The 19507-nt window shown below is 39.6% G+C and overlaps 2 protein-coding genes across 3 annotated transcripts in view; one reads left to right on the forward strand and one right to left on the reverse strand.

Moving 5' to 3' along the window:
* LOC128657291 (gastrula zinc finger protein XlCGF26.1-like) overlaps positions 1–12077 on the reverse strand; it is a 35354-nt gene extending 23277 nt beyond the window's left edge. Inside the window, exons 1-5 of the mRNA XM_053711577.1 lie at positions 11979–12077; positions 9322–9477; positions 7537–7650; positions 7072–7185; positions 5398–5502 (exon numbers count right to left, since the gene is read on the reverse strand). Coding sequence (XP_053567552.1) covers positions 5398–5502; positions 7072–7185; positions 7537–7650; positions 9322–9373 — 385 coding nt within the window. The 5' untranslated portion in view covers positions 9374–9477; positions 11979–12077. The remainder of the gene's footprint in view (positions 1–5397; positions 5503–7071; positions 7186–7536; positions 7651–9321; positions 9478–11978) is intronic.
* Positions 12078–12150: 73 nt separating this feature from the next.
* LOC128657293 (zinc finger protein OZF-like) overlaps positions 12151–19507 on the forward strand; it is a 40606-nt gene continuing 33249 nt past the window's right edge. For both annotated transcript variants that reach the window (XM_053711580.1, XM_053711581.1), the window contains exons 1-3: positions 12151–12252; positions 12840–12945; positions 17290–17394. In XM_053711580.1, coding sequence (XP_053567555.1) covers positions 12251–12252; positions 12840–12945; positions 17290–17394 — 213 coding nt within the window. In that variant the 5' untranslated portion in view covers positions 12151–12250. The remainder of the gene's footprint in view (positions 12253–12839; positions 12946–17289; positions 17395–19507) is intronic.

A 19507-nucleotide genomic window follows, 5' to 3' on the forward strand; every position in this document is an offset into this window, starting at 1 on the left:
CATACATGCACACTCATCTGTAACCTTCATTCCTCTGACACAACATACATGCACACTCACCTGTAACCTTCATCCCTCTGACACATCATACATGCACACTCACCTGTAACCTTCATCCCTCTGACACAACATATATGCACACTCACCTGTAACCTTCATCCCTCTGACACAACATACATGCACACTCACCTGTAACCTTCATCCCCCTGACACAACATACATGCACACTCACCTGTAACCTTCATCCCTCTGACACAACATACATGTACACTCACCTGTAACCTTCATCCCTCAGACACACCACAAATGCACACTCACCTGTAACCTTCATCCCTCAGACACACCACAAATGCACACTCACCTGTAACCTTCATCCCTCTGACACAACATATATGCACTCACCTGTAACCTTCATTCCTCTGACACAACACACATGCACACTCACCTGTAACCTTCATCCCTCTAACACAACATACATGCACACTCACCTGTAACCTTCATCCCTCTGACACATCATACATGTACACTCACCTGTAACCTTCATCACTCAGACAAACCACAAATGCACTCACCTGTAACCTTCATCCCTCTGACCCAACATGCATGCACACTCACCTGTAACCTTCATCCCTCTGACACAACATACATGCACACTCACCTGTAACCTTAATCCCTCTGACACAACATACATGCACACTCACCTGTAATCTTCATTCCTCTGACACAACATACATGCACACTCACCTGTAACCTTCATCCCTCTGACACAACATACATGCACACTCACCTGTAACCTTCATCCCTCTGACACAACATACATGCACACTTACCTGTAACCTTCATCCCTCTGACACATCATACATGCACACTCACCTGTAACCTTCATCCCTCTGACACAACATACATGCACACTTACCTGTAACCTTCATCCCTCTGACACAACATACATGCACACTCACCTGTAACCTTCATCCCTCTGACACATCATACATGCACACTCACCTGTAACCTTCATCCCTCTGACACAACATACATGCACACTCACCTGTAACCTTCATCCCTCTGACACAACATACATGCACACTTACCTGTAACCTTCATCCCTCTGACACAACATACATGCACACTCACCTGTAACCTTCATCCCTCTGACACAACATACATGCACACTCACCTGTAACCTTCATCCCTCTGACACATCATACATGCACACTCACCTGTAACCTTCATCCCTCTGACACATCATACATGCACACTCACCTGTAACCTTCATCCCTCTGACACATCATACATGTACACTCACCTGTAACCTTCATCACTCAGACAAACCACAAATGCACTCACCTGTAACCTTCATCCCTCTGACCCAACATACATGCACACTCACCTGTGACCTTCATCCCTCTGACACAACATACATGCACACTCACCTGTAATCTTCATCCCTCTGACACAACATACATGCACACTCACCTGTAACCTTCATCCCTCTGACACAACATACATGCACACTCACCTGTAACCTTCATCCCTCTGACACAACATACATGCACACTCACCTGTAATCTTCATTCCTCTGACACAACATACATGCACACTCACCTGTAACCTTCATCCCTCTGACACAACATACATGCACACTCACCTGTAACCTTCATCCCTCTGACACAACATACATGCACACTTACCTGTAACCTTCATCCCTCTGACACATCATACATGCACACTCACCTGTAACCTTCATCCCTCTGACACAACATACATGCACACTTACCTGTAACCTTCATCCCTCTGACACAACATACATGCACACTTACCTGTAACCTTCATCCCTCTGACACAACATACATGCACACTTACCTGTAACCTTCATCCCTCTGACACATCATACATGCACACTCACCTGTAACCTTCATCCCTCTGACACAAGATACATGCACACTCACCGGTAACCTTCATCCCTCTGACACAACATACATGCACACTTACCTGTAACCTTCATCCCTCTGACACAACATACATGCACACTCACCTGTAACCTTCATCCCTCTGACACAACATACATGCACACTCACCTGTAACCTTCATCCCTCTGACACAACATACATGCACACTCACCTGTAAACTTCTTCCCTGTGACACAACATACATGCACACTCACCTGTAACCTTTATCCATCTGACACAACATACATGCACACTTACCTGTAACCTTCACCCCTCTGACACAACATACATGCACACTTACCTGTAACCTTCATCCCTCTGACACAACATACATGCACACTTACCTGTAACCTTCATCCCTCTGACACAACATACATGCACACTCACCTGTAACCTTCATCCCTCTGACACAACATACATGCACACTCACCTGTAACCTTCATCCCTGTGACACAACATACATGCACACTCACCTGTAACCTTTATCCCTCTGACACAACATACATGCACACTCACCTGTAACCTTTATCCCTCTGACACAACATACATGCACACTTACCTGTAACCTTCATCCCTCTGACACAACATACATGCACACTCACCTGTAACCTTCATCCCTCTGACACAACATACATGCACACTTACCTGTAACCTTCATCCCTCTGACACAACATACATGCACACTCACCTGTAACCTTCATCCCTCTGACACAACATACATGCACACTCACCTGTAATCTGCATCCTTCAGACACAACATACATGCACACTCACCTGTAATCTGCATCCTTCAGACACAAGTGCACACTCACCTGAGCTGATACAGTCACTGGTTTCATAATCTGGAGCTTTCACCTGACGCCTCACACACAGATCTTCTGTTATCTCAAGTTTCACTATATCAGCGTTATCCTCATCTGTACAAATAAAGAAGCTTCAGTTTTATATCCTATGATCTAGTTTTATAACTTTACCATAAAAGAGTGTGTGTATTTCTCAGATAGACAATAGCACCAAATACACACATTGTGGTACTTTCTTCTGTTCTTTTATTTTTTTAGCTTAAAGACTACAACATATGTACACACCCTCCTGTAACCAGCGTATCTCATAGACAACATATGAACACACTCACCTATAACCAGCATATCTCATAGACAACATATGTACACTCTCACTTGTAACCAGAGTATCTCATAGACAACATCTGTACACACTCGCCTATAACCAGCGTATCTCATAGACAACATCTGTACACTCTCACTTGTAACCAGAGTATCTCATAGACAACATATGTACACACTCACCTGTAACCAGAGTATCTCATAGACAACATATGAACACACTCACCTGTAACCAGAGTATCTCATAGACAACATATGAACACACTCACCTGTAACCAGAGTATCTCATAGACAACATATGAACACACTCACCTGTAACCAGAGTATCTCATAGACAACATATGTACACACTCACCTGTAACCAGCGTATCTCATAGACAACATATGAACACACTCACCTGTAACCAGAGTATCTCATAGACAACATATGAACACACTCACCTGTAACCAGAGTATCTCATAGACAACATATGTACACACTCACCTGTAACCAGAGTATCTCATAGACAACATATGAACACACTCACCTGTAACCAGCTTATCTCATAGACAACATCTGTACACACTCACCTGTAACCAGCGTATCTCATTAACAACATATGTACACACTCACCTGTAACCAGTGTATCTCATAGACAACATCTGTACACACTCACCTGGAACCAGAGTATCTCATACACAATATATGTACACACTCACCTGTAACCAGAGTATCTCATAGACAACATTTGTACACACTCACCTGTAACCAGCGTATCTCATTAACAACATATGTACACACTCACCTGTAACCAGCGTATCTCATAGACAACATTTGTACACACTCACCTGTAACCAGCGTATCTCATAGACAACATTTGTACACACTCACCTGTAACCAGCGTATCTCATAGACAACATTTGTACACACTCACCTGTAACCAGCGTATCTCATTAACAGCATATGTACACACTCACCTGTAACCAGCGTATCTCATAGACAACATTTGTACACACTCACCTGTAACCAGTGTATCTCATTAACAACATATGTACACACTCACCTGTAACCAGCGTATCTCATAGACAACATTTGTACACACTCACCTGTAACCAGCGTATATCATTAACAACATATGTACACACTCACCTGTAACCAGCGTATCTCATAGACAACATATGCACACACTCACCTGTAACCAGCGTATCTCATTAACAACATATGCACACACTCACCTGTAACCAGCGTATCTCATTAACAACATATGCACACACTCACCTGTACTCAGATAATCTTAGGCTACATAGGTTCAAGCTCACCTGTAACCAGTCTATCTCATAGACAACCTACGTTAACACTCCTCCATAAGCCCCAAGCCTCAGACACAACACGTGCACTCATCTATAAAATGCTTTCCTTAGACACAACATACATGTACACTTACCTGTAACTTGTGTGCCTCAGACATAACATATTTGTGCACTTACCTGTAACCCATATTACTCAGACACAACATATGTGTACATCGAACTGTAACCTTCATCCCTCTGACACAACGTACATGCACACTCACCTGTAACCTTCATCCCTCTGACACAACATACATGCACACTCACCTGTAACCTTCATCCCTCTGACACAACATACATGCACACTCACCTGTAACCTTCATCCCTCAGACACACCACAAATGCACACTCACCTGTAACCTTCATCCCTCTGACACAACATACATGCACACTCACCTGTAACCTTCATCCCTCTGACACAACATACATGCACATTCACCTGTAACCTTCATCCCTCTGACACAACATACATGCACATTCACCTGTAACCTTCATCCCTCTGACACAACATACATGCACACTCACCTGTAACCTTCATCCCTCAGACACACCACAAATGCACACTCACCTGTAACCTTCATCCCTCTGACACAACATACATGCACACTCACCTGTAACCTTCATCCCTCTGACACAACATACATGCACACTCACCTGTAACCTTCATCCCTCAGACACACCACAAATGCACACTCACCTGTAATCTGCATCCCTCTGACACAACATACATGCACACTCACCTGTAACCTTCATTCCTCTGACACAACATACCTGCACACTTACCTGTAACCTTCATCCCTCTGACACAACATACATGCACACTCACCTGTAACCGTCATCCCTCTGACACAACACAAATGCACACTCACCTGTAACCTTCATCCCTCTGACACAACATACATGCACACTTACCTGTAACCTTCATCCCTCTGACACAACATACATGCACACTCACCTGTAATCTGCATCCTTCAGACACAACACAAGTGCACACTCACCTGAGCTGATACGGTCACTGGTTTCATAATCTGGAGCTTCCACCTGACGCCTCACACACAGATCTTCTGTTATCTCAACTTTCACTATATCAGCGTTATCTTCATCTGTACAAATAAAGAAGCTTCAGTTTTATATCCTATGATCTAGTTTTATAACTTTACCATAAAAGAGTGTGTGTATTTCTCAGATAGACAATAGCACCAAATACACACATTGTGGTACTTTCTTATGTTCTTTTAATTTTTTAGCTTAAAGACTTACTGTATATTGTTTATTTGCCATGTCCAGAAAAATATATTGTCCAACAAATGAAGAAAAGATCATTGAGATTAATACCAGTTAACTCACTTATTCACACTGGAGGTGGTGACACAGTAATGAGCTACTAGCGAGGTATACGGCTTTGTGTTATCATAAGGTAGTTAGACAGAACCCCAGAGTTTGTGAGGTGTAACTTTTTAAATAGTATAATCATATAAACATGAGCTACACACTAACCTGTGTCTGCTGAGTAACCATCTGATAAATATAACTGTTATTTACATGACACAAAATGATATAAACCTGAGCTACTCACTAACCTGTGTCTGCTGTGTAACCATCTGATAAATATAACTGTTATTTACATGACACAAAATGATATAAATCTGAGTCTCACTAACCTGCGTCTGCTGTGTAACCATCTGATAAATATAACTGTTATTTACATGAGACAAAATGATATAAACCTGAGCTACTCACTAACCTGTGTCTGCTGTGTAACCATCTGATAAATATAACTGTTATTTACATGACACAAAATGATATAAACCTGAGCTACTCACTAACATGTGTCTGCTGTGTAACCATCTGATAAATATAACTGTTATTTACATGAAACAAAATTATATAAACCTGAGCTACTCGCTAACCTGTGTCTGCTTTGTAACCATCTGATAAATATAACTGTTATTTACATGACACAAAATGATATAAACCTGAGCTACTCACTAACCTGTGTCTGCTGTGTAACCATCTGATAAATATAACGGTTATTTACATGAGACAAAATGATATAAACCTGAGCTACTCACTAACCTGTGTCTGCTGTGTAACCATCTGATAAATATAAATGTTATTTACATGACACAAAATGATATAAACCTGAGCTGCTCACTAACCTGTGTCTGCTGTGTAACCATCTGATAAATATAACTGTTATTTACATGACACAAAATGATATAAACCTGAGCTACTCACTAACCTGTGTCTGCTGTGTAACCATCTGATAAATATAACTGTTATTTACATGACACACAATTATATAAACCTGAGTCTCACTAACCTGTGTCTGCTGTGTAACCATCTGATAAATATAACTGTTATTTACATGAGACAAAATGATATAAACCTGAGCTACTCACTAACCTGTGTCTGCTGTGTAACCATCTGATAAATATAACTGTTATTTACATGACACAAAATGATATAAACCTGAGCTACTCACTAAACTGTGTCTGCTGTGTAACCATCTGATAAATATAACTGTTATTTACATGACACAAAATGATATAAACCTGAGCTACTCACTAACCTGTGTCTGCTGTGTAACCATCTGATAAATATAACTTATTTACATGAGACAAAATGTCACCATCACATCATCTTCCCTTTACTTAATCAGTGCTAATCACCTGTAGCCGTATTTATAGGAACTTTATCCTCCTCAGTCTTCACCTGATCACACACATTCGGTTCTACTCCGTGCTCAACTGCTGAGCCATCTGTAGGCGTCACATCAGTACGGCCTGTACAGTGAGAATATACATGTGTGTGTAAGTAGTTTGTACCCTACATCCCTCAGACACAACAACATTTGTACACACTAACCACATGTACCTTAAACATACTCACTTGCCTGTAACCTGTGTACTTCACACACACACACAACATACATGTACACTTACCTGTAATTCTCATGCATCAGAAACACACATGCATATACGCATGTAACATATGTACACACTCACATGAAACAGGTGTAAATCAGACACAACACATATGCACACTCCCCTGTAACCCAAGTATCATAGATACAACACATGAGACAAAATGAAGTAATCATAGACTTTTTCAGTTACTTAATATGCAGTAATCACCTGTAGCCGTATTTATAGCTACTTCATTCTCCTCAGTCTTCACCTGATCATGTACATACAGTTCTCCTCTGTGTTCAACCGCTAAGCCATCTGTAGATGTCACATCAGTACGGCCTGTACAGTGAGAATATTTGTTAAATATAAAACTTACATCAAGTTACTATTTACAAAATTAGCAACAATTTACATTACAAAGCACTTTCTGCACATTTATATAAACACGACAATCTCAGCTGATATCTGTTATATGTCACTTGCTTGTAGTCAGTGTCCCATTATGCATAGCTGTGTTAGCTTCTGCTAGTCTGTCATTTTCAATTACAATTTTTACCTTCATATATCTGACAAGTTTAAAAATATAGCAGCCAAATAAATAGTAGCCAGAAATGTTTTTATTTCTTATTGTGTGTAGAAGATAAAAATGAAATATAATATAAAAAATAGTATTTATTAGCTTCAGCATTCATATTAAAGCATATGTATATATAGGAAAGAGAGTACAACAAAATTGTAGATGTGTGGTTCTGAGCTTTGCAAATCTCTGTACAAGAACAGAGCAGGGCATTATCCAGAGCACATTGTGTAAGGAGTGTCTAGCACCGTGGCACCTGGGTTACTTGAGCTATGCTCTACCCTTAGTACAGGGGACAATGCATTAGCTAACGTACACATCTATATCATGTTATGTTACAATCTCCTCAATGTGTTTAATGTCTTTAAAAGGAGACTAAACACCTATTGCTTTTGTGTAAAATTGTGCTTTGTCCCACGGTCCCTAGAGAGGTTAAACAGCAAATTGCTGCAAATCAGACAGCTGGTTTAGGTGATTTGCATGTTACAGATTTTGCTTTTTGACCTCTTTAGGGAGCGTAGAACAAACACAATCTTTACACAAACACAAGAGATATATAATGTCCTTTTAAATGACATGATAAGTGGCAACATAAATAATGACAGTGTATTGTAAAGCTTATGTACTGCACATAATGTTCCTTTGACCATTCTTTATAAAATAACATGTTTATCTGCCTCTGTTTCCTGTGATTTTACTTTTTATTGTGATCAGATAATTTATGAGAATTTTCCGGCCAACCTGTGACACTGCAGCAGTGTGATTTATTCTAAATACAGAGACTGATACTGAGTGTGCACGTGCTGCTGAGAGTGTGCATGTGGTGCTGAGTTCATTATTAACAAGACTAAAGAAGCAGCTTAAAGGGACAGTAAACCTAAAAAATGTTATATAATTCTGCACATAGTGCAGAATTATATAACATTATTTTAGTTCTATCGTTATATAAAACCTTTTTTTCCCTTTGAATTTTTTAAAAATATGCCCGTTTTACAGACCCGCTCTGCTGTCAGACAGAGCAGGAGCGAGCTGCACTTAATGTTATGGCGCGGTCGGGCCGGGCTGTGACTATACAGCTGGCCCGATGCGCTGTGTAAAAAAAAACAGACCTGCTCAGCAGAGTACAGAGAGCGGGTCTGTAAAACGGGCATATTTTTAAAAAATTCAAAGGGAAAAAAAGGTTTTATAACGATAGCACTAAAATAATGTTATATAATTCTGCACTATGTGCAGAATTATATAACATTATTTTTTAGGTTTACTGACACTTTAATATAAGCTGCTGTTCAGTAGTAGAGTCTGTAGAGCGACAGCACACTACTGATTGTTATGTCCCTTTAAGACAATCAGATTACTGAGGTTTCTGGTTTGTTATTGTAAATATCCAATTCTGATGACAAAACCAGGTGACATGCACGTGATGTCCTGCTTACCTCCGTGTGCATCAGGAAGCTCTGAGGTTTGGTTCTCGGTCTTGTCAGACATTGTCTTGTTCAGCAACTGAATTTGTCAGATATTATTATAATGTATCTACTTTACTGGCAAACGCAGTGATCTGTATTGTATGTGATCTTCACAGTAACAGGAGCCTAAACACACAGAGAGAGAGAGGTTTTTTAGTACATTTCATTGTCATAGGGGAAATTATGAATTATGGGTGAGCAACACCCATATCTGAGATTTTTTTGTGTGAGTTACCCGCACAAGTTATACTGTTTTTTTGTTTTGTTTTTTTTTTAAAAGCAAACCAACCAGTTTTACAACATAATTTTAGTTTACAGAAATACCCTAATATTAAAAGTCATCATATTAAATACAATTTCCATAACATACATATTATATTATAGATAGGTTCCATTTGCCTCACATACACATACATCTCCAGTCCCTGTATCTTATATAGAGATATATCATATTTTAGAGAGGATCCCTCTACATATTAGATAAAGGATCCATGTTACTCACACACACACAGCCCTTCCCTAGAACCTTATACTAAGACATATAACATATAGAGAGTTACAATCTGTTACACACACAGCACCGTATATACACAGAGATATAAAACAATAGAGAGGTACCATCTTACACACACACACACCACCTTATAGACAGAAATATAATACTATATAAAGGTACCATCTGTTACACATACAGCCTTTGGTACATAGACATATAATACTACAAAGAAGTACCATCTAACTTTAGTTTACATAAATATATCATACCAAATGCAAAAAAAAGTTAGATTTTGTATCATTTTCTATAACATACATATTGTATTGCATAGAGGTTTCCTCTGCCTAACACACACAGCTCCCTCCCTAGTACCCTATATACATATATACAGAGATTATCTCTGTCTCACACACACATAGCCTCTCCGGTACCTTATACACAGATATATAAGATTATAGAGAGGTTCCCTTTGTCTCGCACAGATAGACACCCTTTAGTGCCGTCCGACAAGAAGAGCGTGCTGTGCAGAGACTTCTATTGCCATTCTCCACAATCGCCAAGTTGCAGTGCGGTATGTAACAGTATGTTATGTTCTAGTCTAAGTTACTATTAATAATATATGGAGAAAAAAAACTTAGTAGGAGAATAAAACTCTGCGGTCACATTAGAGAATGTGATCGCAGAGTTTTATTCCCCTACTAAGTTTTCTTTTCTCCATATATTATTAGTCTATACTATCAGACTACAATGGGATGAATAGGCAATTTTGTTAATTTATTCTAGCTCAATACCTACCATTTTCTGTGGGAAGTGTTGCTTTTCAAAAAATGATAGATTGGCCAAAGAGAAGGCTTACCTCCCATGCGCTCCTGCTAAACTGCATAACTTCATACTTTCTTGTTTAGCAAAGGCACAGGAGAACGTCAGGCACTATACTACAATAATTAAAACACAATTAATTGTAATCTATCAATATGTGCACAATAACATATTGATAGATTACAATGAATTGTGTTTTAATTAAAAGGACATGAAAGCTGTGCATTTCAAATTTAAATACAAAAATGTTTGGATAATTACATGTTTGCACATGTATTTATTTTTAAAAGATATCCCATCTTTTGTAATAACTTTTTTTTTTTCACGCACTGCTGTTACAGCATTATGCCTCATGCACTGTTTCAAGTACCTGATGTGGGATTATTGCATACATTGAAAAGACAATGCATATTAATACATGTAGTGGGTATTAACAAATCCAGTGATATTTTCAAAAACAAGCACTTTTTTTATTGGGGGCGGGGCGTCCAGGGGGGGAGTCCCAGGGGGGACGTCGGGGGGGGGGGGGCAGTTGGGATATGTGGTCACCCTACTAGAGAGGTATCATCTTCCTCACACCACCTCTCCTCAGCATCTTATACACAGGCATATAACACTACAGATCTGTCTCACACTCACATCACCTCTCCCCAGCACCTTATACACAGGCACATAACACTACAGATCTGACTCACACCACCTCTCCCCAGCACCTTATACACAGGCACATAACACTACAGATCTGTCTCACACTCACACCACCTCTCCCCAGCACCTTATACACAGGTATATAACACTACAGATCTGTTTCACACTCACACCACCTCTCCCCAGCACCTTATACACAGGCACATAACACTACAGATCTGTCTCACACTCACACCACCTCTCCCCAGCACCTTATACACAGGTATATAACACTACAGATCTGTTTCACACTCACACCACCTCTCCCCAGTACCTTATACACAGGTATATAACACTACAGATCTGTCTCACACTCACACCACCTCTCCCCAGCACCTTATACACAGGTATATAACACTACAGATCTGTCTCACACTCACACCACCTCTCCCCAGCACCTTATACACAGGCACATAACACTACAGATCTGTCTCACACTCACTCCACCTCTTCCCAGCACCTTATACACAGGTATATAACACTACAAATCTTTCTCACACTCACACCACCTCTCCCCAGCACCTTATACACAGGCACATAAAACTACAAAAGCTACACAATCATATCAAACAGTGAGTTACACATATTACACACATGACACAATTATACACAATCGTGTACTTACCTCACTATACATAAACAAGTAGCTGAGTAGTCAATATATCCACCCCCTTGTGTTTCCTGATAGAATAGCAGCTTTTTCCCTTCCCGCAGAAGGACCAGGCATGTCACAAGTCACATGTCTGATGTGACCACACGGGAAAGAGATTTACCGGAAGTAGCTGTGCAGGGCTGCAGGCATCTCTAATGCAGCTTCCTGTTGCTGTTTGTGCCATTTGATCGCTGCTGTCATACGGAACAAACTGCTGCTGTCTCAGCACTTTATATGGTGGTTTCATGTAGGTAACGTTCTAATTGATGTGTCTGTGTATAAAGCACTGGGTGTGTGCATCACAACGAACGTCTCTTAATAGTAAATACCTCTGTATAAGCTACTGCAGAGGATTGTGTGTGTTAGAGGCAGAGTAACCCATAATAGTATATATCTGTATATAAGGTACTGGGGTTGTGTGTTAGTGGCAGAGTAATCCTTGCTTTAATATTATATACCTGTATATAAGGTACTGGGGATGGGGCTGCGTGTGAGAGACAGAGGGACAATCTCTGTAATATTATATACCTGTATATAAGGTGCTGGGGGGGGGGGAGAAAGACGAATGAGCCTCTCTATTATATATATATATATATATATATATATATATCTGTATATAATGTATTGTGGAGGGGGCTGTGTGTGTGGCAGAGGGAACAGTCTTTATTATGAGGTGTGTGTGTGTATATGAATGCATACATATATGTGAAGTGTATATGTGAGTTTGTATAGATATATGTGGGATATCCGTGTATGCATAGGTCAGTGTGTGTATAAGTGTATGTATGGCTATTATTCTTATATGTGTAATTTCTGTATGTGCTACTGCTGCAGGGCTCAGTGTTACACAATATCACTGACCATGAACAAGATGAAGATGAAGCTGCCTGAGCGGATCCTAAATCACATCCTGGAGATTCTCTACCTGCTGACGGGAGAGGTGAGAAAACATCATAACAACACCATGGTAACCTCTTGCAGGGAATATGTGTATTAGTTGCTTAGCAATAAGAAGTGATAGATGCTCAGAGGGAAAGGAAAAGCCCATGTTTAAGGTGTTTTTGCAATTTTAAAAGTGTAGAATTGTTCTTGGAATATTCTGTTGTAGAAATTCACCCGATGAGACAGTTTGTGTTATTTGTTCCATCATCCCCATACACAGGCCAGCAATAGGCAGCTTATAAAGTGATGTCAGGCTTAGGCTAACAAAGAATAAACTGTTATTTATATGGTATAATCAAGTAGTAATCTGTGCAGAAGAGGAAGTGCTATTGTATAGAATGGCCCTAAGCATGTGTACATAATATGCCATATATAGATCATTCCTGTACGTACACCTGCTAGCTGGTTAGTCTACTCACATCCTGGTAATTTCATTGTGCATGTTATATGGATATCCTATCATTTATCTCAATATAATGTATGTGGGGGTTTTTTGTGTTTGTTTTTTTCAACTGCACGCAAAGATACTGGAAAGTATCTTGCAGGATCCAGAAACTGACCTTGCAACATATTAGGCAGTGATTGATTGATCAGTGCAGGAGCTTAGTTATATTTTCCCTTAATTGCCCACAACAAAGGAGATATCCAATGCGGCTATTAATTGCTGATAAATACTGTGCATATGTAAAACTTTTATTGTGTTCACAGATATTTTGCAAGGGATGTTAAACAGTAAATAAATGCTAGACATCATGATGTATTCAATGCAACGTTTAGCCTTAGAATACTATGTATATGCATCTTTACAATTATATTAGTTTAAATATTGAAAATATATATCTAAAGGTTTAATTTCTATAAATTACTTTAGGTTCTATAAAGTAATGGACGCCATCATGTTTAATACAGATTTCTTATCTCTTTTTGTGTAAATAAAGCTAGCAACCTTTTTAGAGGGTGCACTACACGGCTGATTTTACTGACCACCCTGCTAAAATTATAACCAATATTAAAGGGACAGTCAACACCAGAATTTTTGTTGTATAAAAAGATAGATAATCCCTTTATTACCCATTCTCCAGTTTTGCATAACCAACACAGTTATAATAATACATGTTTTGCCTGTGATTAACTTGTATCTAAGCATCTTCTGACATCCTCCTGATCTCATGACATTTTATTTATTATCTATTGGCTTTTATATTAGCCAATTAGTGCAGTGTCTGCCACAAGCCACGGGCATGATCAAAATGTTATCTATATGGCGTACATGAACTAGCTCTCTGTTGTGAAAAGCAAATAAAAAAGCATGTGATAAGAGGCAGCCTTTAAGGGCTTAGACATTATCACATGAGCCTTCCTAAGTTTAGCTTTCAACTAAGAATACCAAGAGAACAAAGCAAAATTGGTGATAAAAGTAAATTGGAAAGTTGTTTAAAATTACATGCCCTATTTCAAACATGAAAGGTTTTTTTTTTTGGAAATTAAAATGATGTTCAGTTTTTATTGCACAAATTATCATTAAAAATCAATCAATCAAGTGAACGCTGAGTACCAGCTGTGTATAACCTGCCGGAGGCCACCCAGTGTGCTAACCACTGAAAGTGTTAGCCTGCCTGTCAGCACCGGTTACAATACGGTGCATCGTTCTCCGGTAAGCGACGATAATAATTACCCTGTTGAACTTTGATCCAACAATATCACCCTATGTGGCGCCCTCTTTTTTATTCCTAATTACAGATATATCATTAAAAATGTTTGTGTTAAATTATGCAGAAAATGATATAATATTAGAAAATATTACACTGCCCCCACACTACTTTATAATGACACCCGGCTACTTCATTATATTACCCAACTGGCAACTGAAAGCTGTGTTAAATTGCTTCTTTTATTGCCTGGTTTATATCTGTCCCTAATTATCTTCAGCAGGGAAACAGATAAGGGGAAACTTAAGCTCAAACATGGCGGCACCCATTATTTATAGAAACAAAAAAAAATCAGAGGAAAAGGGAACAAAATAAACCCAGAGACAGAACTTTTTTTCACTTTCTGCGATGAGATTTTTTAGTGAAAATTTTTCTGCAGGTCATTTTTAAATAAAATAAAATAGTAAATTTGTCAGTTACAATAAAGCACCAGATCAATTGCAATGTGTTGGTTAACATGAGAATAAAGCAATATTTAAAGTTGTATAATCTAGTGCAGTAGTTGAAAATTGCATTGCAAATTAGCTGCAGACAAAAAAAGTAATTGTAAAATGTCTCTTGAATTAATTTGGTTTCCTTTTCTCTTAGTCTAACATAGAAATGTAGTAATTAAAAAGGTGCATTGCTCATACAAACTTCTTACATTCAGAGAAAAACAGCTTTGCAGACTGTGAAAAGCTAGGGAACAAGCTTGCAAAAATCTCAGAGCCAGACAACAATCAATGCACTGCTGCTTTGCAGCACTACTGCATATTTGACTGTTGTCTTCAAACAGCACTTTGCTCTGGATGCACTGTGTTAAGGAAAACTTATACAATGCAGCCAGAGAACAGCTCTGTTTAAAACGAACAGCCTAATGAGGAGCAGCTCTGAAAAGATAAAGTGCTAACAGTTCCTGTTCTTTCTGCAGACATTCTGCATTTTCTGCAATGACATCTCAGATCACTGTATGTTCTGCCTTGGGGAAAATAAATAATGAAAGTATATTGCAAAGTCTATTTTAGCTACATATAATTAAACATTTTATATTACAGTTCCATATCCCTTTAATTCCTAATATATACTGTGCATATATAAAATATTTACTGTGTGTGCAGATATTTTGCAATGCAACATTTAATAACTGATATATACTGTGCATATATATATAATATTTATTGTGTGTGCAGATATTTTGCAATGGAACAATTAATTCTTGATATATACTGTGCTTACATATTATTATTATTATTATTATTATTATTATTATTATTATTATCCGGTATTTGTAGAGCGCCAACAGATTCGGCAGCGCTGTAAACATTTTTTAGGGGTCAAGTGGGTAGAGGGCCCTGCCGAGAGTTTCACTGTTGTAGTCTAGCTATTATGAAGCGATCTGTAAATAGCTGGGCCCATAGGCTTACATTCTAAGGGGTTCAAGGGGAAAGCAATGGAGTTAGGAAAGGTTAGTACTGGTTGTATGCATCCCTGAATAGTAGAGTTTTTAGGGAGTGCTTGAAGCTGTTAAAACTAGGGGAGAGTCTTATGGAGCAAGGCAGGGAATCCCACAAGATGGGGGCCAGTCTGGAGAAGTCCTGTAAACGGGAATGTGAGGAAGTAACAAGAGAGGAGGAGATCCTGAGCTGATCGAAGGGGACGGGAGGGAGAGTATCTAGAGACAAGTTCTGAGATGTAGGGGGGAGCAGTGCAGTTGAGAGCTTTATATGTCAGAGTGAGGATTTTATGTTTAATCCTAGAGGCAAGAGGAAGCCAGTGAAGGGAGTGGCAGAGAGGTGCAGCAGATGAAGAGCGACGAGTAAGAAAGATGAGCCTGGCAGAGGCATTCATAATGGATTGTAAAGCAGCTATGCGGCAGCTAGGTAGACCAGAGAGGACGGAGTTGCAGTAGTCGAGGCGGGAAAGGATGAGAGAGTGGATTCAAATCTTGGTTGTATCTTGTGTAAGGAAATGTCTAATTTTAGCTATGTTTTTAAGGTGGAAGCGGCAGGCTTTAGCCAAGGACTGAATGTAATGAGTGAAGGAAAGATCTGAGTCAAGTGTGACCCCAAGACAACGGGCGTGCGGGGTAGGGGTAATGATGGAATTATCAACAGTTATAGAAATTTGGGGGTGGAGATATTGGAAGAAGGGGGAAAAATAAGGAGTAAAGTTTTGGAGAGATTTAGCTTAAGGTAGTGAGAGGACATCCAAGATGAGATGTGAGAAAGACAGTTATTGACACGGGTTAGTAAGGAAGGAGGTAGGTCTGGTGTAGAGAGGTAGATTTGGGTGTCTTCGGCATACAAATGGTATTGAAACCCATGGGACTTTATTAAGGAACCTAGTAATGACGTGTAGATTGAAAACAGAAGGGGACCAAGGACATACAATATTTACTGTGTGTGCAGATATTTTCAATGCAACAATTAATTATTGATATATACTGTGCATCTATATAATATTTATTGTGTGTGCAGATATTTTGCAATGCAACCATTAATTCTTGATATATACTGTGCATACATACAATATTTAATGTAGGTGCAGATATTTTGCAATGCTTTCCATGTGACCATGATGAGGGAATGTGATAACAGGATACACACATGTGATGTGAGATGGGTCAGTGATGTTTTTATGTTTCTTTCTTGCAGCGTGTGACTAACTTACTGACAGTGAGTGATATGACCGGGGACAAGATGACAACAGAGAGGATACTGACCCACACCCTGCAGATCATGTACCTGCTGACAGGGGAGGTGATGGAATATTCCATAATAACAGCTGCATGTCCCTGTCACTGGCTGTATTTGTTTATTTATACACATTAACATGGTTTGAAATGATTAGAATATGTTGATTGCAGCCTGACATGTCCTCGCTCATTCTGTACATGGGGTATATAACCTTTTCATACTAAGGGCCAAACATATGTATCTTTGTGTATATACTTTAATAAGCAAGGGTAATCTGAAAAACATCCAAAAATATATTACAGTATATTATATTAGACCAGAAATGTTCAAATATCTATGTAAAGTTTTTAGCATTTCTTATCACTGAGGATGCCCACAAAGCTGGCATATTTCAAAGAAATTTGTTTATGCAAAGAAAAGTTACAAGCACATGAAAAATGGCTGTTAGGGGGTTTAGTGGTTGTGGGGAATTATTGTAGTGGGACCTGGCAATTTAGAGGTTAAATGCTATGAGGTTGTGTCAGTTTATCGATATTAAAGCGATATCATTCTATGCATTGTGCACGTGATATTCAGCTGGTAATATAATGGTAAGTTTTGCCAGCACTCTATTTAGCACATCTCATTATAAGTAAGTGATGCACTAACTAAGGGCTCGCTTCCATTGAGCTGTTAAAAATGGAGCCGTAAGTGTCACGTCGCGCCACACTAGCCGTTGCTAGGGGCGCGGCGTCTCCTTGCGTCTCCTTCCCTGCTAGTTGCCAGGGGTTGTGTCGGGTCCGGATGCGTGCAACACTGATGTCATCGCTGCACGCTCCTGATGCCGGTCGGACGTCTGTGGTGCAAACCCTGCGCCTATGTAAGTTCTACTACAATGATCTGTCACTGCCCAAGTATAGGTGTTACTTTGTGTGCTCCTGGGTGTGACAGATCGTTGTATTAATTTGCCTATTTTGTGTATGATCCCTGCCTGTCTGACTACTCTGCCTGCTATACCCCTTAACTACTGGATTGATATACTGCTGCTGAACCCTGCCTGTCTGACTACTCTACCTGCTATACCCCTTAATTACTGGATTGATATACTGATGCTGAACCCTGCCTGTCTGACTACTCTGCTTATTAAACCCTCTTGTTCTGGATTGCCTCTTTGTTGCCGAACCCTGCCTGCCTGACCATTCTAGTGGTTTGTCCTTGGACTGCTCTGTCGTTGCCGCTGGGGACTGTCCTGCCTGTGGTGAGTGCCGCCTTCCTCATCTTACTAACTTTCTCTGCTCTGGGATATTCCCTATCATTCCGGCTCAACGCCGGGATAACAAGACTACTGGCCGAGTTCGATCTGATAGAGGAGTATCCCACAAGCATTACAGTAAGCTACCGAAGCGGCCGACAGCTAAAAGTAATTTATGGCTCCATTTTAGTACCAGGTTTCCATTGAAAAGGTTTCCGCTTTGCGAGCCGTCACTCTTTTCGTGTAGGTGTAAGTTAGCATTGTGTTAACTCTTCCACCCGATGCCGGATTTCTAAAACATTAATAGGTTATTATGGTAACCCAACCTTACACTACACTCAATTGCACATACGGCGCCACAAACAAGTGCGGCGCCGTATATTTTATCCGTCGTTCGCTGCTAAATCAAATCAAACACCTAATGCATGCTCAATATCTACCTCTCAACCGCAACCCCCCACCGCAATAACTAATATATTAACCCCTTATCCGGCAACCCCCATACCGCAAAGTATCTATCAAAGTTATTAACCCCTAAACCGCCATCCCCCCACAATGCAAAATATCTATTAAATCTATTAACCCCCTAATCTGCCATGCCCCCACAGCGCAAACTATCTATTAAATCTATTAACCCCTTAATCCGCCATGCCCCCACAACGCAAACTATCTATGAAATCTATTAACCTCCTAATCCGCCATGCCCCCACAATGCAAACTATATATTAAATCAATTTTTTTTGTATTTTTTTTTTTTTTGGGGGTGGGGGGTTTTACTGTTAGAGGGGTGACTTAGTATTTTTTAAGGTAAAAGAGCTTTTTAACCCCTTAATCCGCCATGCCCCCACAACGCAAACTATCTATGAAATCTATTAACCTCCTAATCCGCCATGCCCCCACAATGCAAACTATATATTAAATCAATTTTTTTTGTATTTTTTTTTT

This window comes from Bombina bombina, chromosome 4 (genome assembly GCF_027579735.1).
Source record: "Bombina bombina isolate aBomBom1 chromosome 4, aBomBom1.pri, whole genome shotgun sequence".
In the NCBI taxonomy this organism is placed as follows: Eukaryota; Metazoa; Chordata; class Amphibia; order Anura; family Bombinatoridae; genus Bombina; species Bombina bombina.